The sequence below is a fragment of the Thalassophryne amazonica genome, chromosome 20 (genome assembly GCF_902500255.1).
Source record: "Thalassophryne amazonica chromosome 20, fThaAma1.1, whole genome shotgun sequence".
Lineage (NCBI taxonomy): Eukaryota > Metazoa > Chordata > Actinopteri > Batrachoidiformes > Batrachoididae > Thalassophryne > Thalassophryne amazonica.
The window spans coordinates 36,613,647-36,640,368 of NC_047122.1; the positions used below are offsets into that span (position 1 = coordinate 36,613,647).

General features: G+C 41.1%; 2 protein-coding genes across 2 annotated transcripts; one reads left to right on the forward strand and one right to left on the reverse strand.

The window, feature by feature from the left end:
* Positions 1-919: 919 nt before the first annotated feature.
* On the reverse strand, positions 920-5,161 carry mrps21 (mitochondrial ribosomal protein S21). Its single transcript, XM_034161144.1, has 2 exons — positions 5,039-5,161; positions 920-1,296 (listed from the first exon to the last, which is right to left on the reverse strand). Exons 1-2 carry the CDS (start codon positions 5,119-5,121, stop codon positions 1,116-1,118), a joined length of 264 nt encoding a protein of 87 aa, XP_034017035.1. The 5' UTR covers positions 5,122-5,161; the 3' UTR covers positions 920-1,115.
* A 6,416-nt stretch (positions 5,162-11,577) lies between these two features.
* Positions 11,578-25,349, forward strand: crabp2b (cellular retinoic acid binding protein 2, b). Its single transcript, XM_034161143.1, has 4 exons — positions 11,578-11,719; positions 22,240-22,418; positions 22,714-22,830; positions 25,031-25,349. Exons 1-4 carry the CDS (start codon positions 11,638-11,640, stop codon positions 25,079-25,081), a joined length of 429 nt encoding a protein of 142 aa, XP_034017034.1. The 5' UTR covers positions 11,578-11,637; the 3' UTR covers positions 25,082-25,349.
* Positions 25,350-26,722: the final 1,373 nt, after the last annotated feature.

Below are 26,722 nucleotides of genomic sequence, written 5' to 3' on the forward strand. Positions count from 1 at the left end.
ACAAATCTGTGATCCCTTTAAACAAGCTCACTCTGTCACAAAACAAGAAACTGCCAAATCTGCAGAAACCACAGCTACTAAAAACTGAACATGTGCATTAGATCACATTAGGTATTTACATCAGAAAAACTTACAGTACTGCAGTTAAGCAAAGGCAGCAGCAAATAATTTTGTTGCATCTTTGCCTAAATGTTAAGCCCCACAAAGTTAATCACTGCACAAATATTTAAGTGATCTTTATATAACTGCTGTTCAGCAGATCTTGCCAGCAAGTTCTGCCATCTGGCAACAGGAATGCTGAGGGATGTGGCTGAACGTGCTCACAGTGAGGACGCCAACAAGAACACTTTGCACACTTCAGTCACATGATATTCTGTATTGTACATGCAGCTTGCACAATCAAGCTGCTGCTTATTTTACCGTCTGAGCACCTGTTGACATGTAGGATTAGATTTATATCAGTTGTTTACAGCGACAGATTTTTTTCCAGCGTAAAGCAGAAGTCACCTGTCAATTGCATTCCTTCCGACAGTGTCACTCATTGGCCGACACCACAGAATGAATCAACTTGACCTGGTAACCTCTCAAACAAGTGAACCCCGAGCAAATATTTAACCGTCCTGAACGGTTAGTGTCACGTTCAACATCTATATCTACGTGGCTGATGTGGACACTATCAGTGCACATTAACAGTGAACTACAAAAATGAAACTAAATTAGTTTACGGCAAGCTCTTGCTGCAAGACCGGCTGAATCTCTCCACCTTTCTGATCCAATAGGAACACCTGTTTGAGTACCAAAGGTTAAATACTTCATGTGCAATTCTGTCAACCTACTGAAACAATATCAGAAGTTTAACAAGACTTTCTATTCATGAGTGTGTGTGGGATGACAAAAATGATTACGACATGAAATATAATTACATGTTCACTGACACGTTTATTAGAATCATGAAAGGGTGGGGCATCCAAAAGAAGAAGTTTTCCCAAACGAGAAGACACAAAAAGTTACTTATGAAGTTCAAGTTTATTTTGTCACAGCAGTGACACGTGGCCTCCATCCACACTGCTGGCCCAGTCTGAGCTCCTTGTCTGACAACGTACGGCTCCATTTCACTACTGACCAAGCCAGGGGTCCTCTCTTTTTGTCCTGGAGATGAAGGCAATTTTCCTGCCCATTTCACTGTTGTAGATTCGCTGGCACCTCTCAAAGTTCTTCCGTATTCGCTCTCGGCAAGGCTTTTCATAGTAGCGCTTACGTTTCACCGTCTCAATAATTCCATCCTGAGACAGAATCCTGGAAAATGTATTAAAAACAATGAATTAAAACAACATGAATAACTGCAAGTTTGGCTGCGCGCCAGCAGCCAGAAAGTGACAATGAAACAGCAGTCCTACTTTTCTAAAATTCTATAAAGACACACTGATATTACATAAATTGGCATTTAAAAAAAACAAAAAAAAAAAACAGCAGACATTCTCCTGATTCAATTTACAGATTAGCTATTACGTTTCCAGCGACAGATTACATTATCAGGAAATACAAGACATCATGTTCCCATGTTGTGCAGGGACATTATAAAGTACACTATGAACTCAAAATAAAGTGACAGTGTTGCAGCACAAAGCAAATACATCTGTTAATCATGTACCTTCACAGCATGCATTCTTTTTCAGGTGAACTGTCAATAAAACATTTGCACAACAGTTGAAAATGAGACATGTCTGAACAAAGAAACTTTGTGCTATACAAAGAACAGGTGCAAAGTCCTCCAATTTCCCCAGATTCTAAAGACTTCCTCAGATACACATTTAAAGGTGTACAGCTGTAAGATTTAAGCAATAAAAATAATTTTTTTTTGCCACCACTATAATTTTATTTACAACCCCTGGCAAAAATTATGGAATCAGCGGCCTCGGAGGATGTTCATTCAGTTGTTTAATTTTGTAGAAAAAAGCAGATCACAGACATGACACAAAACTAAAGTCATTTCAAATGGCAACTTTCTGGCTTTAAGAAACACTATAAGAAATCAGGAAAAAGATTGTGGCAGTCAGTAACGGTTACTTTTTTAGACCAAGCAGAGGGAAAAAAATATGGACTCACTCAATTCTGAGGAATAAATTATGGAATCACCCTGTAAATTTTCATCCCCAAAACTAACACCTGCATCAAATCAGATCTGCTCGTTAGTCTGCATCTAAAAAGGAGTGATCACACCTTGGAGAGCTGTTGCACCAACTGGACTGACATGAATCATGGCTCCAACACGAGATGTCAATTGAAACAAAGGACAGGATTATCAAACTCTTAAAAGAGGGTAAAGCATCACGCAATGTTGCAAAAGATGTTGGCTGTTCACAGTCAGTTGTGTCTAAACTCTGGACCAAATACAAACAACATGGGTAGGTTGTTAAAGGCAAACATACTGGTAGACCAAGGAAGACATCAAAGCGTCAAGACAGAAAACTTAAAGCAATATGTCTCAAAAATCGAAAATGCACACGTTGATATTTTGGACACTTTCCTTATCCCATCAATTGAAAGGATGTTTGGGGATGATGAAATAATTTCTCACGATGATAATGCATCTTGCCATAGAGCAAAAACTGTGAAAACATTCCTTGCAAAAAGACACACAGGGTCAATGTCATGGCCTGCAAATAGTCCAGATCTTAATCCAATTGAAAATCTTTGGTGGAAGTTGAAGAAAATGGTCCATGACAAGGCTCCAACCTGCAAAGCTGATCTGGCAACAGCAATCAGAGAAAGTTGGAGCCAGATTGGTGAAGAGTACTGTTTGTCACTCATTAAGTCCATGCCTCAGAGACTGCAAGCTGTTATAAAAGTCAGAGGTGGTGCAACAAAATACTAGTGATGTGTTGGAGCGTTTTTTGTTTTTGTTTTTCATGATTCCATAATTTTTTCCTCAGAATTGAGTGATTCCATATTTTTTTCCCTCTGCTTAGTCTAAAAAAGTAACCGTTACTGACTGCCACAATTTTTTTTTTCCTGATTTCTTATAGTGTTTCTTAAAGCCAGAAAGTTGCCATTTGAAATGACTTTAGTTTTGTGTCATCTGTGATCTGCTTTTTTTCTACAAAATTAAACAACTGAATGAACATCCTCCGAGGCCGGTGATTCCATAATTTTTGCCAGGGGTTGTATTAGCCATTAAAAAGGGGATTCACAATAGGACACTGGGCAGCACGGTGGCTTATGGTTAGCACTGCTGCCTCACATCAAGTAGGTTGTGGGATCAGTTCCCACCTATGGCCTTTCTGTGTAGAGTTTGCATGTTCTCCCTGCGTTTGTGCGGGATCCCTCCACATGCTTCAGATTCCTCTCACATCCAAATATATGCAGGTTACATGAACTGGAAACTATTAATTGTAGGTGTGGATGTATTTGTCTGTTCATACACACACCAGAGACCAAGATAAAGTTAGTTTTGGGTTGGATATTCAACAATAATTTAGAGCAATCAATCATCCAGCCAATCAAGTACTAACTAACACACACTGAATGAGCTAATCAGCAGGTAAGCAGTACTTGAGGACCAGGTTTGAGAACCATTCTTTAGAGCATCAATAACCTCAAATTTCCAGATGTAATCCAAATATATGTAGCAATAAACACTGACAACCAATCAGTTTGTGCCTTTGTATCGCATGATCCATTTTGACAAACAGGTGATGAGAAAATCAAAAATGAATAAATAAAATAGTATTTATATATTTTACATAAATAATTTGCTGTGTTAAGATTTCAAGCTTATACATATTTTTTTTCAAATTAGTAGATTGCAGGTCACAGTGGATATAGTAAATCTTTGACTTATTATTTTGTAATCCTTAAGAATATCCTTTGAGCCATCAGAAATTTAAATATAATGCAATGCTAAAAATAACCTTGGCCATATGAGCATAAAAACAGGAAACAGAATGTGACCTTTTGACCCCTTAAAATAAGTCAAGGTTAGCTATCTTTGAACTTGTGTCCCAAGAATGCTCTGTGTGAATTTGAAAACCCTGGCAGTAACAGGACTGGACTTAGGCTGAGCACAGACGGACAGACACAAACTCTTCGCAATACCTGAAGGCCATATTTTGGCCTTGGGTAAAAATGAAGTAACTGTGATGGACATATGTGTTTATTTAAGGCACCGCTGTGGCAGCATATTTTTATTTATGTAGTTATTTTAATGGGGGATTTGTTCATTTCAGTTGCACTTTTACGATGAGGATACATGTCATGTTTTTTTGCACGATTTAATAAGGACTTGGATTTATAGAGCACTTTTCAAAACACCAAAAGCGCTTTACAAGTTGCATTATTCATTCATTGCACATTCACACACATTGATGGTGGTAAACTACTAGTGTAGCCACAGCTGCCCTGGGGTTAACTGATGAAAGCGTGGCTGCCATTCGGCGCCTACGGTCCCCCGACCACCACCTCATTCATACACAGAAAAGGTGGGTTAAGTGTCTTGCCCAAGGACACAATAGCAATATGCAGATTTTGACTGGTTGGGAACCAGATCCGAACCGCCGACCATTCGGTCATAAGAAGAAAATTGTGAGAAAATCATATCTAACTTAGAATGCCGAATCATATACCCTCAGCATCATGGCTCTTTTTTCTCTTACTATGGCATCGTATCAAAAATTTCTCTCATGGGCTGCCCATAAGCATATTAATAATTTTAGAATGTCTCCTTTCGAATTTTAATATCAACGGTATGTTGACAAAACAGCGCCACCTAACGGCAGCTCCACTCGGTTAATTCTTTTTAAGAACACGGACAAGTACCAGTGCCGGCTATTTTTAACGCAATGTTTTTTTTGTTTTTTTTTTATTCTCAAGCATGCATAGTTATAAAAACTGCAAAAGAGCAAAATGCCGACGTCAACGTTAGAGGAGCGTCACATAGTGACATTGAGCGGAAGGCTAACGTTAGCTAGCCATACTCAGAGCCACAAATCCTAACTTACAACACAAATTAAACACCAGCACTACAACACAAGAATTTAACCTGTTTAAAATCCTGTAAGCAGCGTCGACATCGCCGTTCTGAACCATTACTGTCCTCGCGATGAAACGAAGGTGTCGCGCCATGTTGAACAGATAAGCCGTGAGGGCTTCTGCTTCTTCTTCTTCTTCTTCTTCCAAACTCAGTTTTCCTGCTTTAGCGCCACCTGTAGATGTGGAGTGGGAACAGAGACAACGATGGGGACTCAGTTCTGGACTTATTCGAGAAAGGAAAAAGGAGAGAGAAAACGTGTCCGTGATGATGCTGGAATATCAATTTAAAACTCTTCTCTTCCACTGAAAAGACACCCACCCAAAAATTGCTCTTTATTCGCTAAGTATAGAAAATAACGCCAGGGGGCGCTCCAGTCGCTTGCTTAATCATGCTCTGCCGCTCGCCACTGCTCAGGCTGCAGTGGTCTCTCTCAGTTGGGCCAAACCACTATTAAGATTTTTAATATTCTGTGTGCATCCGCGCTCTGGCTTCATCACCAAGAAGCGATTATTACACCTAAAGTAGTCCCACAAAAATAAATAACTGCACTGCAAAACAACGCATGACTTGCCAATGTATTACTTACCTCCGCCAAGGAGGTTATGTTTTCGGTCGCGTTTGTTTGTTTGTCTGTTTGTCAGCAGGATAACGCAAAACATTTTGAACGGATTTTGATGAAATTTTGTGGAGTGGTTGGAAACGACAAGAGGAACAAGTGATTAAATTTTAGTGGTGATCCGGATCCGGATCCGGATCCCGATGCTAATGCGTTAGCATGTCTATGGCATTTTCAATGTTAAAAGTTAGCATTAAGCAGTTGCAGCTGTCATCATGTTCGGGTGCATTTGTTTTCAAATTGTAATATTTCTTAAATGTATTTTTGTTTATATTTTAATAATCTAATGATTATTATATACAATTTTAGAGAAAGAGACAAAAAGAAATAGATCACTGTGCCAAGGAGGGAATCTCTTTAGGGTCAGTGACCCTATGGCCTTGTTTAGAGAAGTGTTTCATAAATGTTAAAAAAAATTAATATATTTGCAGTTTAGTTGAATAATAAATTGAATTTTGTCTCATTTGTTTTTGTCTATAAGCACATGCAATATCAATATCAGTGCTCAGATGACAGTAGCTTCTGGGAAAGGTGCAAGTTGCAATAAACTGTGATGCCAAGCGCTAAGGATACATGCAATCCAGTCACAGCAGATGAACCTTTTTTTACTACTAAGCAAACATCGTTGTTAGACTTTTTTAGGTTCAATGATTCCACCGCGTGTAGATGTTATGGTGTCAGTGACCCCATGGCCTTGGCGGAGGTTTGCAGTTTGCACTCACTGAGTGCTTCTAGTTTCACAATGTTTTAAGCCACATGAATGGCAAAAATTTCAACTAAATTATGATTACTTACCCTCTCACTGATGCATGCGTGTGGCTTGGTTCCATGTTGGATGGCTTCTCCTTTACATCTGGGAAACCTCAAAAGTAGTCCGGTGTTGCCGACGGAGCGGTTCCCCCCTAACCCCCCCCCCCCCCCCCCGCCTTCACTGCTCATGCGTCATTAGCCGCAGTTCACGGTAGAGGTGGGCGATACTGGGAATTTTGGTATTGATCCGATACCAATTAAATACAGGCCCAGTATCGCCGATATCGATACGATACCGATACTTTTTCATATTTAAGCTTCATAGATCCAAAGGATCCAAAAGACCTAGGATAGAATTTCGCCAAACATTGTACGTGAGAGCAAAATACTTTATTATCACAATCAACATTTTTGTTTAATAAATATCACTCGACACAACTGAGTGGGCAGGCCAGGCTGAGCCTACCTGGATGGCTGTTGGCTGGCACCGCTGAGCCACGTGACGGCGCAACAACAAAAGATCAGAGGGGGGAGGGTGCACTGCTCATTGTTGTGTGACACAGCGCAGCGCTGCTCTTACAGACAGAAAGTAGACTTTGATTAATCTGCATGCGCAGCAGTCAGTGCGTGAGGGAGAGAAAAAAGCTTGAGTATCGATCTTTTTACATGAGGATTGTTCAATCTCAATACCAGCATTGTATCGATATTATCAATATTAGGATTGATCCGCCCACCTCTGGTTCACGGCCTGACTGATCTTTCCGAAGTGCACTCTTCATCTTCATCTCCTGAAGTAACTCTTCATTTGACACAAAGACAGTCCAGTGTTACCCAAGGATCCTCTGAAGAGACCAAGTAACAATGATGTAGTATCAGTCACTGCCTTAGGTCACTGGTTTAGATTCCAAGTCTCGAATCACTCAATAAGACTGCAAATATCTGTACCTTAAAGATTCTTTCTTTATCAGTTCTACTTCATGCAAGCTCCTTCAGAATTTCAGCCATAATATTCTGAGTTTTTCCTTATTTTCACACGTGTTATTTCCAGCGGCAGTGCTAAGGGGGAGCTTGGGGGGGGGGCTTAAGCTCCCCCAATAATTCTGCCAATAATGTGAATAGCGACGGACATAACTCCAGTGTTACCTGGAGAAACACACACAGCCGCTGGTGTTCCAAAGAGGTCTCCCATCCAAGTACTAACCAGATCCTGCCCTGCTTAGCTTCTGAGATCTGACTGGATCAGGCTGACACAGAGCAGACCAGCTACTAGTAACAGTTATTGAATTAACTCCAAATAAAGGGCAAACGGGAATATTTTCAGAAAATTGCCAACATTTGCTTTGTGTTGAAGTGTAATTATAAACAGTACCTTTATGTTTGTGGTATATTGCATTATTAAAGCCCATTTTAGCTGCTATATAATGCTGCTGGAGCCTCAATTTCCCTGAGGGAGCCTTCCCAAGGGATCAATAAAGTTCTATCTAATCTATTGTGGCTCTCTAAGAAGCTAAATTATAGTGGTTCAGAAGAATGGCTAAACAAAATCAAAAGGGACTACATCTTTAAATCCCATGATCTGACCCTCTTGTATAAATGAAAGAATAAATGGATGAAAAAATGGATGAGACAGATCCAGAATTTCATGGATGCAGTTATTCGGTTTTCAAAATGCAAGATGGTTTTCAGGGGAATCACAGATTTGTAGAAAAACTTTCATTGACATAACTCGGGGACAGCAATGTTCAGTGTTGTCCTTTCATCACACCCATTATCTCCTTCTTCTTCTCACCCCTGAGCTGCCGTTGTCCCCTGCGGTCTCTCAATCTGAGGTCAGCCAACGGTGACTCCCGGCCTGGATGGTGCATCTGATTTGTATTCAAAAGCTGTCCTTAAATGTCCTTTCAGTGTGTAGAACATCAGGGTGAGCTGCTGTAACTCTGCAGGTTACTGGAAGAAGACAGGAATGCTCTGACCACCTGCACAGATAACATTGTGACGCCCTTTTGTTGGGTGAATGCGCTGCCTCATGTTTCCAAAAGCATCCATCCTGATCCAGACTCAATGAAATATTTCTGGTGCTGTGTGAGAGTAACAGAGATAATATTATTTTGGACTCTTTTTTTGTTCTTTCTTCTCTTTAGTCACTGCTTTCACATTTTAAACACGCATCAGACACTGTGTCTAGTACAAAACAGCAGCCAAACACAAAGAAGCCTTTGTCTCTTTGCAAACTAGAAAGGCACTCAAAAAGCACAGACCTTCTCCAAGTTCAATTTTGCACAGGGATTTGCAGCATTATTGAAGGTTTGTAACCTTATTTCCTGCAGTGCAGCAAGAAACGTGTAATCGCTTTCTTTTTTGCTACACAAAGTGTCAAGGCAGATGTTTTTTTATTAAGCTCATTGAATTAGTTTGTCTGAAACTGATGGAAATGTTAAAAAAAAATGTTCCATCTTGTTACATAAAATAAAGTTTAAAAAACGTTCCACACTCCACATCTCAACTGACTTAAAACTGTTAAAATTTAACAGCCTACTGACAGAGAAAGGTCTACAGAGCTTTGAGATGTTATAAGCAGGTGTGCACATAACCGGTGCTCATGATGCTCATGTGTGCTAAAAATAAATGATGTGCAGCAGAGAATAAAGAGGCAAGTGTTTTAACTACACTCTGAAATCAGTGTTTTCATCCTGATAAGTGCTACCTTCTGTGTTTTTATATTTAGCATGGACGAGGACCATGAATACCAGTTATGCGCACGGCTGGTCATAAGCTATGCTGTGATTCAAGTTAAAATGATAGAAGTTTGAGTGTCATCACTTTGTGTTGTGTTGTCTGCTATGCTGCATGTCGGTTAAGTGGCAACAGCTGGTTTATTATTATTTAATCAATTCTTCACCAATGAAAGGACAAAATTTTGTCCATATGTAGTGCCTGCACTATGCGTTGTGTTGTTTTGACTCCAATCCAGGTCACGGCACCACTGTAGCAGCTGCACTCTGTGCTGTGTTGTTTTGACTCTTCCCATTCACTCCCCTCGGGACGCGAACTCAAGATCCTTGGCAAGGAAGTCGGTCTCTCTAACCAGAAGGCCAAAACCCAGGGCTCTGACCTTGTGACCAGAGAATTCTTTTGAGCTGTTGGGAGTGAGGTTTACTAACTACATATGCACAACAACACCTGCTGGCCCCCGTTACACTCACCCCCCTAAACTCACTCCCATCCGGGTCACGGCACCACTGTAGCAGCTGCACTCTGCATTGTGTTGTTTTGACTCCGCCCATTTGCTCCCCTCAGGGCAGAAACTCACAATTCTCAGCATGGAAGTCGGACTCTCAAACCAGAAGGCCAAAACCCAGGGCTCTGGTCTTGTGACCAGAGTAGAGGTGGGCAGATTGATCCTAATATCGATAATATCGATACCAACGGTGGTATTGATATTGAATGATCCTCATGTAAAAAGATCGATACTCAAGCTTTTTTTCTCTCCCGCACGCACTGACTGCTGCGCATGCAGATTCATCAAAGTCTACTCTCTGTCTGTAAGAGCAGCGCTGCGCTATGTAACACAACACGGAGCAACGCACCCTTGTATTGTGGTTTGTCAGCCCTCTACCTCAGGAGATTTTGTTTTAAGTTGTGTTGAGTGATATTTTTTTAAACAAAAATGTTGATTGTGATAATAAAGTATTTTCTTGTCACGTACAATATTTGGCGAAATTCTATCCTGTTGTGTGGGCCGCCAGAAGAGGAGGTACTGCTGGCCCACCACCAGAGGGCGCCCTGCCTGAAGTGCGGGCTTCAGGCACGAGAGGGCGCTGCCGCCACGGACACAGCCGGGGGTGACAGCTGTCACTCATTATCTCATGACAGCTGTCACTCATCTACGCTTCATCATACTACTCCATAAAACCCGGACGTCATCTCCACCTCATTGCCGAGATATCATCTACCTGTGAAGGTAATTTCTCTGCTGACTTAAAACTAAATAATAGTCTGAACTCTTTTGCAGCCGTTTTCCTGTGGTGTGCCTTATCTGCTGGATTGGCGTTTGGTGTGAACAGCGACGGCTTCGCTTCACACCCAAACCAGATAAGTGGTTAACAGGAGCTGCACGAGTGTGTGATTAGAGGTGGAGGTGACTTTCCACCTTCTGACTGTTTTTGTTACTGGGTGTGCACACACCCACATCTCACTGTTTGTGCTCCTCACCAGCAGTACCAGATCCGACAGTCGGGGACGGTGATCACCTGGGAATTCGGGACTTGGCGGCTCCAGTATTCACCAGGTTCGGTGGCAGCGGAAATCGTGTGGTTCCGGCTCTTCTCAGGACAGACGTCTTCTATCCTCGAGCCTGCCCACACGTCACCTTTGTGCATTGACTGCTATCATATTCTGAGATTGTCTGTATAGTCGTTGTGCACATTCACAACATTAAATTGTTACCTTTTGGCTCATCTATTGACCGTTCATTTGCGCCCCCTGTTGTGGGTCCGTGTCACTACACTTTCCCCAACATATCCTAGGTCTTTTGGATCCTTTGGATCTGTGAAGCTTAAATATGAAAAAGTATCAGTATCGGTATCGGAGATACTAGGCCTGTATTTACTTGGTATCGGATCAATACCAAAATTCTTGGTATCGCTCACCTCTAGACCAGAGAATCCTTTTTAGCTGTTGGAACTGGGGTTTACTAACTACATATGCACAGCGACACCTGCCTCCATTACACATATCCTTTACTTTTTGACTTACAATAAACACAGATAAACAAACAAGCAAACACAACACACTAGGTGGAAGTACTATTTAATAAGTTACAACTGTCTTGCTTGAAATTAACTGGTTTCATAGCTGCCCACAGAATTCAATAAATAAAAGTGCTTTTTGATGCGTTTGATGACTCATCATTTTTGAACTCTCCTATGGATCTTTCACATTTCGTGCATTTACAGGAAGCTTCATCTCTTCAATTTAATCTCAAATATTTAACCTGTAAGTGAGGTTGTGGACTGCGTGTCACATTATTTTTAAACACAGACAATTAGCATCCTTTGACACGAGTGAGCCGCCGGCGGGGGATTTTCCAGCTGGTGTCCGAATGTTTCACTATGCCGACAGGGGCGGGGCCTGAAGGGAAAGCCCCGCCCACGCGGCTGGACCAGGAGCAGATGGAGGAGGCTCGAAGCGCGCACACGGACACGGAGCTGCTTCTGAGCACGGGACTCGTTTCTGCATCGCGATGGAGACTGAAATAACAGATTTCTCCGGAAAATGGAAAATGAAGTCTTCGAAAAATTTCGAAGAGCTTTTGAAAGAGCTCGGTGAGTCATTTCAGTGCGTTCGGACGTTTTACGAGCAAACATTTGTTGTGTTTTTTTGGTGTTGCATCTTTTAAAAAATATATAGGTGAGTGAGGAAAAAAGCTCATAATGTCACCTGTCGTCAAGCTGTTACGATCCATGACGCATACATTAGTTCACTGTCCACTGCAAACTGACACCAGCTTTGGGAAAATAAGGTGCAAACCATGTGATGTACAAAAATTCAGGGGCGTAGCCAGACAGACTGATGGTGGTGGTGGTGGGGGGGCGTCAACAGCCCCAAAACTAAACACTGGCAAAGACTGTTATGGTGTTTGATTATTATATTATGTACTCTACATTGAAATCCAAACTCTTAAATGTTTTGACTAATCCCACCATAGGTTCTTTAAAAAAAAAACAAAAAAAAAAACAATGCTGGCACAACATGAAATACATTACAAGTGGTTTTTATACAATTTCACTCACATACAGTGTGTGAAAATGAAGGGTTTATTAATCAGAGGGCAGCAAAATAACTTCCAGGTGTTGTTGATGATCCATTTATTATTTGAAGGGTGACTATATTGGAAGTTTGTGTACTTCCAAAATTGGCCAACAATTTCAGAAGTGTGCTGTGCAATTCTAGTATTGGAGTATTGGAATTAGGCTCAGCTACCTAGTGACCATGCAAAACATTTTCAGGACAAAGGTTTAATCTCTTCGAAATACACAAAAATCCATTAATTTCATCTACTGTTTGAGCAATACTTCCAATATGGTCCAACGTCCAAACTTGCACATTGCCACACCAGAACTGTGCATCATCATGTGCATGTCTGGATGTCTTGTACAGTATTATAATTTTGATGTGGTCCAAGTCCATGTCCATATCCAGAAGTGGACTAAATCTGACATTGTGCCGAACATTTATAATGTCGTGGCAGAGCTGCATCATCTAAATCATACAACCAACATAAAAAAATTAAAAAGAAATACACTCATTGATAGAATTCCTGATATTGATTAGATTCAGTTAATTGTGGTACACAAAATCCACTTACTAACACTCAAAACCTTCTTTGGGAAGGTAATGCGTCATTGCGATTAATTCAATTTTTGTGTGTTGGTAAAATTGTTGCCCTATGTGTAAACCTTTGTACTGTTAATAGCACACAATGCTAACAGTATGCTACTAAGGGTGAAAAAAGATCTAATGGTTAATTGTTCACTATGATGGGTTAGCTATCCCAAGAAGGTTCCTTGACCATACCTTGGAAAACCTTACTGGGTCCAGGCACGTGTCAGTGATGAGCTGGGATTTTTATTATTTTTTTATGTTTATTTAATCAATCAATCAATCAATTTTATTTATATAGCGCCAAATCACAACAAACAGTTGCCCCAAGGCGCTTTATATTGTAAGGCAAGGCCATACAATAATTACGTAAAAACCCCAACGGTCAAAATGACCCCCTGTGAGCAAGCACTTGGTGACAGTGTGAAGGAAAAACTCCCTTTTAACAGGAAGAAACCTCCAGCAGAACCAGGCTCAGGGAGGGGCAGTCCTCTGCTGGGACTGGTTGGGGCTGAGGGAGAGAACCAGGAAAAAGACATGCTGTGGAGGGGAGCAGAGATCAATCACTAATGATTAAATGCAGAGTGGTGCATACAGAGCAAAAAGAGAAAGAAACACTCAGTGCATTATGGGAACCCCCCAGCAGTCTAAGTCTATAGCAGGGTCACCTGATCCAGCCCTAACTATAAGCTTTAGCAAAAAGGAAAGTTTTAAGCCTAATCTTAAAAGTAGAGAGGGTGTCTGTCTCCCTGATCTGAATTGGGAGCTGGTTCCACAGGAGAGGAGCCTGAAAGCTGAAGGCTCTGCCTTCCATTCTACTCTTATAAACCCTAGGAACTACAAGTAAGCCTGCAGTCTGAGAGCGAAGCACTCTATTGGGGTGATATGGTACTATGAGGTCCCTAAGATAAGATGGGACCTGATTATTCAAAACCTTATAAGTAAGAAGAAGAATTTTAAATTCTATTCTAGAATTAACAGGAAGCCAATGAAGAGAGGCCAATATGGGTGAGATATGCTCTCTCCTTCTAGTCCCCGTTAGTACTCTAGCTGCAGCATTTTGAATTAACTGAAGGCTTTTCAGGGAAGTTTTAGGACAACCTGATAATAATGAATTACAATAGTCCAGCCTAGAGGAAATAAATGCATGAATTAGTTTTTCAGCATCACTCTGAGACAAGACCTTTCTAATTTTAGAGATATTGCGTAAATGCAAAAAAGCAGTCCTACATATTTGTTTAATATGCGCTTTGAATGACATATCCTGATCAAAAATGACTCCAAGATTTCTCACAGTATTACTAGAGGTCAGGGTAATGCCATCCAGAGTAAGGATCTGGTTAGAAACCATGTTTCTACGATTTGTGGGGCCAAGTACAATAACTTCAGTTTTATCTGAGTTTAAAAGCAGGAAATTAGAGGTCATCCATGTCTTTATGTCTGTAAGACAATCCTGCAGTTTAGCTAATTGGTGTGTGTCCTCTGGCTTCATGGATAGATAAAGCTGGGTATCATCTGCGTAACAATGAAAATTTAAGCAATGCCATCTAATAATACTGCCTAAGGGAAGCATGTATAAAGTGAATAAAATTGGTCCTAGCACAGAACCTTGTGGAACTCCATAATTAACCTTAGTCTGTGAAGAAGATTCCCCATTTACATGAACAAATTGTAATCCATTAGATAAATATGATTCAAACCACCGCAGCACAGTGCCTTTAATATCTATGGCATGCTCTAATCTCTGTAATAAAGTTTTATGGTCAACAGTATCAAAAGCAGCACTGAGGTCTAACAGAACAAGCACAGAGATGAGTCCACTGTCTGAGGCCATAAGATCATTTGTAACCTTCACTAATGCTGTTTCTGTACTATGATGAATTCTAAAACCTGACTGAAACTCTTCAAATAGACCATTCCTCTGCAGATGATCAGTTAGCTGTTTTACAACTACCCTTTCAAGAATTTTTGAGAGAAAAGGAAGGTTGGAGATTGGCCTATAATTAGCTAAGATAGCTGGGTCAAGTGATGGCTTTTTAAGTAATGGTTTAATTACTGCCACCTTAAAAGCCTGTGGTACATAGCCAACTAATAAAGATAGATTGATCATATTTAAGATCGAAGCATTAAATAATGGTAGGGCTTCCTTGAGCAGCCTGGTAGGAATGGGGTCTAATAGACATGTTGATGGTTTGGATGAAGTAACTAATGAAAATAACTCAGACAGAACAATCTGAGAGAAAGAGTCTAACCAAATACCGGCATCACTGAAAGCAGCCAAAGATAACGATACGTCTTTGGGATGGTTATGAGTAATTTTTTCTCTAATAGTTAAAATTTTATTAGCAAAGAAAGTCATGAAGTCATTACTAGTTAAAGTTAAAGGAATACTCGGCTCAATAGAGCTCTGACTCTTTGTCAGCCTGGCTACAGTGCTGAAAAGAAACCTGGGGTTGTTCTTATTTTCTTCAATTAGTGATGAGTAGTAAGATGTCCTAGCTTTACGGAGGGCTTTTTTTATAGAGCAACAGACTCTTTTTCCAGGCTAAGTGAAGATCTTCTAAATTAGTGAGACGCCATTTCCTCTCCAACTTACGGGTTATCTGCTTTAAGCTGCGAGTTTGTGAGTTATACCACGGAGTCAGGCACTTCTGATTTAAAGCTCTCTTTTTCAGAGGAGCTACAGCATCCAAAGTTGTCTTCAATGAAGATGTAAAACTATTGACGAGATACTCTATCTCACTTACAGAGTTTAGGTAGCTACTCTGCACTGTGTTGGTATATGGCATTAGAGAACATAAAGAAGGAATCATATCCTTAAACCTAGTTACAGCGCTTTCTGAAACACTTCTAGTGTAATGAAACTTATTCCCCACTGCTGGGTAGTCCATCAGAGTAAATGTAAATGTTATTAAGAAATGATCAGACAGAAGGGAGTTTTCAGGGAATACTGTTAAGTCTTCAATTTCCATACCATAAGTCAGAACAAGATCTAAGATATGATTAAAGTGGTGGGTGGACTCATTTACATTTTGAGCAAAGCCAATTGAGTCTAATAATAGATTAAATGCAGTGTTGAGGCTGTCATTCTCAGCATCTGTGTGGATGTTAAAATCGCCCACTATAATTATCTTATCTGAGCTAAGCACTAAGTCAGACAAAAGGTCTGAAAATTCACAGAGAAACTCACAGTAACGACCAGGTGGACGATAGATAATAACAAATAAAACTGGTTTTTGGGACTTCCAATTTGGATGGACAAGACTAAGAGTCAAGCTTTCAAATGAATTAAAGCTCTGTCTGGGTTTTTGATTAATTAATAAGCTGGAATGGAAGATTGCTGCTAATCCTCCGCCTTGGCCCGTGCTACGAGCATTCTGGCAGTTAGTGTGACTCGGGGGAGTTGACTCATTTAAACTAACATATTCATCCTGCTGTAACCAGGTTTCTGTAAGACAGAATAAATCAATATGTTGATCAATTATTATATCATTTACTAACAGGGACTTAGAAGAGAGAGACCTAATGTTTAATAGACCACATTTAACTGTTTTAGTCTGTGGTGCAGTTGAAGGTGCTATATTATTTTTTCTTTTTGAATTTTTATGCTTAAATAGATTTTTGCTGGTTATTGGTAGTCTGGGAGCAGGCACCGTCTCTACGGGGATGGGGTAATGAGGGGATGGCAGGGGGAGAGAAGCTGCAGAGAGGTGTGTAAGACTACAACTCTGCTTCCTGGTCCCAACCCTGGATAGTCACGGTTTGGAGGATTTAAGAAAATTGGCCAGATTTCTAGAAATGAGAGCTGCTCCATTCAAAGTGGGATGGATGCCGTCTCTCCTAACAAGACCAGGTTTTCCCCAGAAGCTTTGCCAATTATCTATGAAGCCCACCTCATTTTTTGGACACCACTCAGACAGCCAGCAGTTCAAGGAGAACATGCGGCTAAACATGTCACTCACTTTTTTAATCAAAGGACAAAATGAAACATCACAGAGTGCAAACATAATGAAGGTGCAGTCAAGTAGGTAAATGCGCCACAACGCGACCAACACCAATATGCCAACCATAGACCCTCCAAAATAATAAAAATTTAAATAAATAAATAATAAAAGAAAAAACCATGCTCCCATGACAATCATTTCGATCAGGTCCCATATTTTTCAAGGATGTAAGATAACAAATACGTGGTTGCTACACTTTTAGAAACCCATCAACCCACCCTACTAAGACTAAACTTAAGAACTCAAGTTTTAAGAAACCATAAGCTATTTGAACCACAAAGAAATAGATTGGGGACATGGAACTTTCCAGGATAATAATATTCTGCAATGTGCTAGCAATGAGGTAAATGTTGTTGTGGGGGCCGCTGAAGAGGAGGTACTGCTGGCCCACCACCACCAGAGGGCGCCCTGCCTGGAGTGCGGGCTCCAGGCACCAGAGGGCGCTGCCGCCTAATGGGAGTAGCCGGGGTGACAGCTGTCACCCATCACCAGACCCAGCTGTTCCACTCAGCACAGAGGTATATCAGGAGGACGGCGTCTCCACCTCAGTGCCGAGATATCGCCTTACGTTAAAGGTAACGTTCTCTGCATTAATATTCTGATTAACTGGCTAAAAGATTTGTTAAACCTTTGCAGGACAGCTGATTATTGTGAGCTAAATTGCTTGGAGAAGTACTCACCTTTCTGCAGTATTGACGTGAGGTGGAGTCAGCTTCTTCCCTCTCTGTGTACTGGGTGCAGCCGCATCCACACCTGTGTGTGTGTTCTCTTGCCAGCAGTACCGGATCCGACGAGCGGAGGCAGTGGCCACCTGGGAATTCGGGACTTGGCGGTTCCAGTATTTCCAGGGTTCGGTGGCAGGGGAAATCTGGGTGGTTCCGGCTCGACTTGGACGGACGTCTCCTACCTTCGAGCCTGCCCACACGACACCAGTGGAATTCGGTGTAAACCCAAATTGTCAATTGTTGTATTGGTTGTGCATTTTCACAACAGTAAAACTTGTTATTTACTTTCTCCATTGTCCGTTCATTGCGCCCCCTGTTGTGGGTCCGTGTTCCAACACTTTCACAACAAAATGTAATTACATCCTCCTGTGAGTTTGTAAGGGACACAGTTGGGACTCCATGAACTCCAAAAACAGCAATCAATGGACAAGACTCCAGCGTGACGCCAACAACATGAGAGATACAATCAAAATGCGAAATCCAATATGACTGAAGTTTGGGGAAAACAAAAAAATATAGTTAAATCACAGGGACAGGAGTTACATCTACCACACAGATCAGAAACACTGGGATAAATTTTGGATAATTTGGACTTTGACAAATCCAGCCAGTGTACTGCTTTAAATTGAATTAGGGAAAGTCTTGCACAAAATGAAGATGTACGAATTCTGTCAACTGCCTTATCCCAGAAACCTTCCCTGAATTCCAGGCCCAACTCTTGTTCCCAATTACAGATAGTTTTATTGACTGGATGATTGTCCATTGAAAAAAAACAAGATTTTATATCCATGATATAAGAGCTTTCTTATGGGGCATAAGTTCAGAGAGGTCTTCTTGAGGATGTTTAGGGGGATGAGTGGGTAACTCCAGAAAAAATAATATGTATACAATGTCTAATTTGAAAGAAACAAAATAAATGAGATGAGGGCCGGCCATATAAAGGAAGACATATCTGTAAAATTAAGAAAGGTATTATCCTTAAAAAGATCACGGAAACTTTTAATCCCCTTCTTACCCCGTAGCTGAAATGCAGTGTCTAAGAAGGATGGAGGAAAGAGGTGATTCTTACATAATAGGCCAAGAGCAGAAACAGAAACACAGGTGAAATTGATACTATATTTTAAGAGAGGCAAGTACAACAGGATTATCTGTGTACTGAGACAGGGACACAGGGAGAGATGAAAATAATAAGGCTGGGAGAGAGGTGGATAAACATAAGTGAGCTTCTAGTTGACCCCAATTTTGTTGTTGTTTTTAACTGTAAATTAAATAAATGATAGAAAACTGTGGTGCACGTGCATGAAAATGATATAGTCGAATAATTAAATATGAACAATAATAATTCAAAGCAACATCTTTTTTGTCAACCTCAATTGGCACCCCACTCCCCCGGATCTCAGAAAATCCTGGCTTCGCCCCTGAAGATCTGTCATTAGAAACAATTACAAGTCTGAATCAGCATGCTGGTCAACTGGGATCTGCTGAAATGGCTCACTGTGGTTTAATAGGTCTGTGCATTCAGTTTTCACAGGTCTTGTTAGTCGCTCAGTACGTTTATCTGCAAGGGACAGGTCAGCAGAGGAGCAGTAAGTGGCATGCATTAAAAATCTGAAGACAAATAGCCTGTGGAGGAATGTTATTGGATTCATCTGAACCAAGGTCCTTCTCATGCGGTTGTAATTAGAGCCAGTGTAAACGGAACTAAGCCTCCACATAGGCCCCTGCAGCCACCCAAAACTCATACTCACTTTCCTTCAATGCGCCGAGCCTCCATAACCCACACAGTCTGAATGGAGTCAGGTTTGTGGACTTGACCCGACCCCTCTGAACCCAGGCCAGATCACATAAATAAGTGTCAAAACCTAAGAGGTCAGCAAGTCAGTTTACATTTTTCCGGCTGTCTGACACATTAAACAGCGCTTCTCGTCTGTGCAGGGAGAGTGAAAGAAGCCATTTAGTCTGTGGCCCAGCCGCGCATGCATGCAAAGTCTGTAGATTCATGGCAAGAACTATGCGTTGGCATTCTTTTTGCCAGAATTATGATGATGTGTGTATTACAGGCACAAACCTGCTTTCCATTCCCATCTTTAGCCATAAACGGATGTAAACACACTCAAATACTCATTTGCAACTTTTCAGAATTCCTTTCCAAATACCCAAGTTTAACCTCTTCATGCATGTTTGGCCAAGTAATTGAATGGAACAGAGCCCACACACACACTCAAAAAATTACTCATTGGATGAACTCAATTCAGTTATGTGCAGACATTTCCACCTAATAAATATGTGTAACCCCAACTCAAAAACACATATCCATGCAAGATAATTAAATTCAATTTAGTTGGGACTACATATATTTATGAGATGGAAATCCAATCCAATGAGTTAGTTTTTTGAGTGCAGTGTACACAATCAGTTTATTTAAAGTCAGCTTTTGTATGTTTATTTAGGAATCGCCCTGTCTGTCCATCCATTCTGTGTGTCTGTGAATCTTGTAAGCGGTCCAACATTTTTGAGAAAAGATAATTAAAAATTTGTTTTTAATTGATGCATAATACAGTGTGATATTGACATCATAAGAGCAATTTCTCTGAAGCTTTTGGTGGATTTCAATGAAAAGTCACACAGTGCTTGTGCACCATGTCAAGATATGCAAATTCAAATTTATTTATTAAATTATATAGCGCCAGTTCATGATAAAATTGCCTCAAGGCGCGTCACACAACATGGAAAACACAGAAAAAGAATTAAAAGATTAAAACATGATAAAAGCAACCCATAAAAAAGCACAAAAAATTAAAATATATATAATAACATACATAAAATACTAATGATAAAACAGGGAAAACAGGTGGGTCTTAAGTTTCGATTTAAAAGTCTCAGCAGTGTCCGACTGCCTTATATGTGCAGCGGGAGATCATGCATGAAAGAAAATTATTTTGGTCTGACTTCTTCAAAAAGAGTTAACTGGACTTTTTTTTTTTTTTTAATGCATATTTGTCAAATACATGAACATAGCTGGTCATGGGAGTATGACCAACCAGTCTACATGTGTTTTGTGGACTTGGAAAAGGCGTATGACAAGGTCCCTCAGGGTATCCTGTGGGGGGTACTGCAGGAGTATGGGGTACCGGATTTGCTGCATATAGAATCTGCCAGGGCTGCCTCTTGTCACTAATCCTGCTTGTGATGTTCATGGACAGAATTTCAAGGCACAGTCAGGAACCTGAGGGTGTCCAGTTTGGTGATCTCAGAGGTGCATCTCTGCGTTTTGCAGATGATGTGGTTCTGTTGGCTTCATCAAGCAGTGACCTCCAATGCCCACTGAGCAGGTTTTAGGCCAAGTGTGAAGCGACTGGGATGAGAGTCAGCACCTCCAAATCTGAGACCATGGTCTGTCTCCTCTGGGTCAGAAGAGAGGCACTGCCCCAAGTGGAGGAGTTTAAGTATCATGGGGCCTTGTTTGCGAGTGGGTTGGAGTGTGAGATCGATAAACAGATTGGGGTGTTGTCTGAGCTGGAAGGTGAGACTCTGAATTTACCGGTTGATTTATGCTCCTATCCTCACTTATGGTCATGAGCTTTGGATAGTGACTGAAAAAATAAGATCACAGATACGGTGCATCTGGAAATTATTCACAGCGTTTCCATTTTTCCACATTTTGTTATGTTACAGCCTTATTCCAACATGGAGTAAAGTCATTTTTTCCCCTCAAAATTCTACTCACAACACCCCATAATGACAACATGAAAAAAGTTTTCTGTAACTTTTGCAAAGTTATTAAAAATAAAAAACTAAGAAATCAAATATAGGGCAGCACGGTGCGTGAAATTTTAAATCATTGCAAATGCTGTGAATACTTATGTACAAGCGCTCTCTTATTTGTTTTTTGTTTTTTTTTGGTTTGTTTGTTTTTAAGAAATTTGCAAAAATCTCAAAAAAAATTTCACATTGTCATTATGGGGTGTAGTGTGTAGAATTGTGAGGAAAAAAAAAAAAAGATTTTCATCTATTTTGGAATAAGGCTGTAACATAACCAAATGTGGAAAAAGTGAAGCGCTGTGAATACTTTCTGGATGCACCGTACAAGCGGCAGTAATTACCGTCCTCCATCAGGTATCTGGGCTTATATACTCCTGGACAGGGTAAGAAGCTCGACAATCCGAGAGAGAGACTCAGAGTAGAGCTGCTGCTTCTCCACATCAAAAGGAGCCAGTTGAGGTGGTTTGGGCATCTTATGAGGATGCCCCCTGGTTGTCTCCCTAGGGAGGTCTTCCAGGCACTGCGACCCAGACTTGGACCTGGATAAGTGGTTGAAAATGATTGAATTGGTCAAACAGAGCTTGACCAATTTGTTAATTCAGGTGTTTAATTACAAAAAATGGACTACAGCCAATATAAATATACTACATGCAAGCAAACAGTATGGCAGAGTGTGGTGTTGATGCTGGTGGTGATGGGGTATGTTTTTCCGATCTCTAGTTAAACAGTAATATATTGTTTAAAAAATGGTCAGGACAATCCACAATGATGGATTACATGCCTATAACAAATCTCTGCATACAGTCATTATAATAGACTGCAGTTGTTGCCCAAACCCTTGCTATTCAGACTTTAAAAGCATCATTGTGATTCAAGAAATGTTTGCCAAGATTGCTAAGTACACTTCAAAATTTAAAACCGCAGTTTTCACCACAGTGCATGTTGGGTTTGTGTGACGTCCCTTGCGGTCAGGTGTGAATGTTTTCCTGCGGAAGATGGCAGTGGCAGCCGCCTCCAGCCCAACAGTAGAAATCACCCAGCAAGGAGAGAGTCTGTCCATCAAGACGTCCACCAGCATCCGAACCACCAATGTCTCTTTCACCGTGGGTCAGTCCTTCAGTGAGACCACAGTGGATGGACGAGCGTGCACGGTATGCACCAGTGCCTATAGCAAGTAACATTCTGGAATAACTTTAATAGCAGCAGGTACGTTTGGTCTGTGCAGGCGAAACATGTGGAAATAATTTTGATGTAACTCGACTCATTCTTGTTATAATACGGAGATCTGTTCTTCATTTATTGACACAGAATGAGTGGTTGGGGAAAAAAGTTTGAACAAGCCATTAAAGTGAGGCAATCTGCACACCAAAGCTGAACTAGGACAAAACTGTTTGCTAAAGTCAGTATGGTTAAAGTATTTTTTTTCCCTAATGTTGATCCTTGCAGAGTTTTCCTAAGTGGGAAACAAGCAACAAGATCAGCTGCGAACAGACTTTACAGAAAGGCGAGGGACCCAAGACGTCATGGACACGAGAACTGACCGACGACGGAGAACTCATACTGGTAATGACATTCTTCAGAGTGTCGGCTGGAAGATTCATAGGCTACTTGTGATACCTTTATGGGAACAGACCATGCCTGGGTTATTTTTCGGCAATCTCCTTGCTGTAAAAGCTTTAATATTAATGATCAAAAACGTCCTCAATAGATATGACGTCTTCAGTACTCCTGCTTTTCTTCCCAGCCAAATGTTTGTGTTAGGGAAAAGATTTAAGTTGGATGGCACCAAATCAGGGGAGTATGGTTTGCAATCCTCAAACTGAATTATCCTGATGAAACAAGCCCCCCTTCATTGGCTTTCTTGATCTCAATAACCTCATGTAGCTTCCTCAGCAACCTGGCATAGTATTCTCTGTTCAATGATTGCTCCTTTAGAAGGTCCACCAACACAGTGCCCTTTGCATTCCAGAAACTAAGGCCATCATCTTCCTTGCTTATGAAACCTTGGCATTCTATGATTGAAGCGGGTACATGTGCTTCCACTGCATGGATAGTGTCCACCTTTGTCTCTGGCTCAAAGTTATGGACCTGGGTTAGGAAGCATGATGGATTTGTTTCAAAATGCTTCAGGTTATTCCTTGACATGATGAACCTGGTGCACTTTTGATCAGGGTTCTGCATGTTTAACACCCACTGTCCAGAAACCTTTGACATTCCAAGTTATGCATTCAGAATCTTCTCAAATCCCTCATGGGAGATCCCAAAAGCGCTATTTCTTATTTGATATTCAGTAGCCTACTGTCCGTCACCAGCACTTGTGGGCCACATAGCCCTTGGATCATCTTCAAGGTTCTTTCTACCCCTTTTATATTCAGCTATCCACCTTTTCAAAATTGATAAATCCGGTGCATCAGCCCGTAAGGTAGCAACCATATCTATGCAAATGTTCTTTGAAGTTAAACTTTAGTTTCTGCAGGTATTTAATGATGACCAGTAACCTCAGACTGGATGCCTTTTTTGAACAATGAGCACAGTGGCCTCCATCATCCATATCCAATGGAAGAAGTTCAGATCCACCAAGACTCTCCCTAGAGCTGGACGCCCGTCTAAACTGAGTGATCGGGGTAGAAGGGCCTTAGTCAGGGAGGTGACGAAGAACGAGATGGTCACTCTGTCAGAGCTCCAGCATTCCTCTGTGGAGAGGGGAGAAACTTTCAGAAGCTAACCATCTCTGCAGCAATCCACCAATCAGTCCTGTATGGTAGAGTGGCCAGACGGAAGCCACTCCTTGGTAAAAGGCACATGGCAGCCCACCTGGAGTTTGCCAGAAGGCACCTGAAGGACTCTCAGACCGTGAGAAATAAAATTCTCTGGTCTGATGAGACAAAGATTGAACTCTTTGGGGTGAATGCCAGGCATTATGTTTGGAGGAAACCAGGCACCATCCCTACAGTGAAGCATGGTGGTGGCAGCATCATGTTGTGGGGATGTTTTTCAGCGGCAGGAACTGGGAGACTAGTCAGGATTGAGGGAAAGATGAATGCAGCAATGTACAGAGACATCCTGGATGAAAACCTGCTCCAGAGAGCTCTTGACCTCAGACTGCAGCAACGGTTCATCTTTCAGCAGGACAATGACCCTAAGCACACAGCCAAGTTATCAAAGAAGCAGCTTCAGGACAACTCTGTGAATGTCCATGAGTGTCCCAGCCAGAGCCCAGACCTGAATCTGACTGAACATCTCTGGAGAGATCTGAAAACGGCTGTGCACCGACGCAATGGGCAAAACTGCCCAAAGATAGGGGCACCAAGCTTGTGGTATCATAATCAAGAAGACTTGAGGCTGTAACTGCTGCCAAAGGTGCATCAACAAAGTATTGAGTAAAGTGTGTGAATACTTGTGTTCATGTGATTTCTTCGTTTTTATTTTTAATGAATTTGCAAAAATTCCAAAAACTTTTTTCATCTTGTCATTATGGGGTGTTGTGAGCAGAATCTTGATGGAAAAATTAATTTGCTCCATTTTGGAATAAGGCTGTAAAATAACAAAACATGGAAATGGTGAAGTGCTGTGAATACTTTCTGGATGCACTGTATAGTGTGGTGGATGTGGCAGCGGTGTGGCACTAGCAGATTCTCCCTGACCTGGCCTGAGCTTGTGCAAACCATTAATCTTGCATAAAGTAACGCAGCTGTTAAATTCAAAAGCATTTATAGAGTATTTTTTAAAAAAATGAAAATCTCTGTTTGTGATTATCTTTCAGACAATGATGGCGGGGGATGTTGTCTGCACCAGAGTTTATGAGAGAGAATGAAGAACTTCAAAACCTGCTGTTCAGTTCTCCTGTTTTTGTCTGTGTGATTAATATTTTCACTATTACACTTTTTTCCTTCTTTATCCTGTCAGAATTTGGTTAGAAACTGCAACATTTGCATAAAATATGCAAGTACAGTAGTTATTTCTTTATCACCACAGCTTCATGTATCATGTAGAAATGACACGCATTCCATGTTTTAAATCTTTCTAACAAGGGATAAATCTTTTTCACATTAATAAATACTTTTATATGAATTTTCAGAAAATAATTTTTCTTCCTTTTTCCCTCCATGGACGTCTCTCTACATATCACTTTACACTGCTGTCTGCCAGTCATGCTCTCCTGATTATTCCACACCGTGTCCTCCATACGCACCCTTGCATATCGTCCGCTCTGTGCACAAAGTCCCACTTTCTAAACTCTACTTGGAGACATTTGGAAAATATGAGAAAACAGGGAGTGGTAAAAAGAGACAATTACTTCATAGCATCAGGACAAGTTCAACTTCCTATGCTCTCATTCCAAGTTGCACTTTGTTCAAGAATGAGCTCAATTAAATTACATTTTTTTTTAAAAATCCCCCAACCTTTCCCTCTGGCTCTGCACTTGGGTACAGAGTGTAAAGTTGGCGCTGTTCCTGCTCAAACACATTTTTCAATGCAAGCAAAATATACACAGAGGAGGTGATGGTCTAGTGGTTAAGCGTTGGGCTTGAGACCAGAGGATCCTTGGTTCAAAGACCAGCCTGACTGGAAAATCACTAAGGGCCCTTGGGCAAGGTCCTCAATCCCCTAGTTGCTCCCACTGTGTAGTGAGCACCTTGTATGGCAGCACTTTGACATTGGGGTGAATGTGAGGCGTTATTGTAAAGCGCTTTGAGCGTCTGATGCAGATGGAAAAGTGCTATAGAAATGCAGTCCGTTTACCATTTGAAACATGAGTATGCAGGATGGTGAGTGGAAAAGTAAATAAATAAATAACAGTCGTTCAGCCTGTGGTCGACTTGGCCTTGACGTGAAATATAAACTTTCAGGGTCTTTAGGGCAGAACTACAGAAGCGTTCAGGGGTGTTTCAATAGACTCTGGGGCTCCCGGGCAAAAGGGACCCTACATACCCAGAACACATCATTACGGCCGTTATCCTCCCCTTCAAACAAACAAATGTATTTACACAATTCGTGACCACCAATGATTTTAAATCTGTATGAAATACTGAACCCACTGGCTTTTTTAAATGTTTTGTACACCCTCAGATTTGTACAAGTAAGACAATATGCTGTTTATGCCTTAGTAACAGCTTACATCAAATAAACTAGTTGACTAGTTGTTGTGCACACTGAATTGGCAACCAACCAGTATTTCTGCTGCTGGGACAAATTAAACCTTTAGCATGTACACTCACCGGCCACTTTATTAGGTACACCTGTTCAATTGCTTGTTAACACAAATAGCTCATCATCTAATCACATGGCAGCAGCTTAATGCATTTAGGCATCTAGACGTGGTGAAGACGGCTTGCTGAAGTTTAAACTGAGCATCAGAATGAGGAAGAAAGAGGATTTAAGTGACTTTAAACGTGGCATGGTTGTTGGTGCCAGACGGGCTGGTCTGAGTATTTCAAAAACTGCTGATCTACTG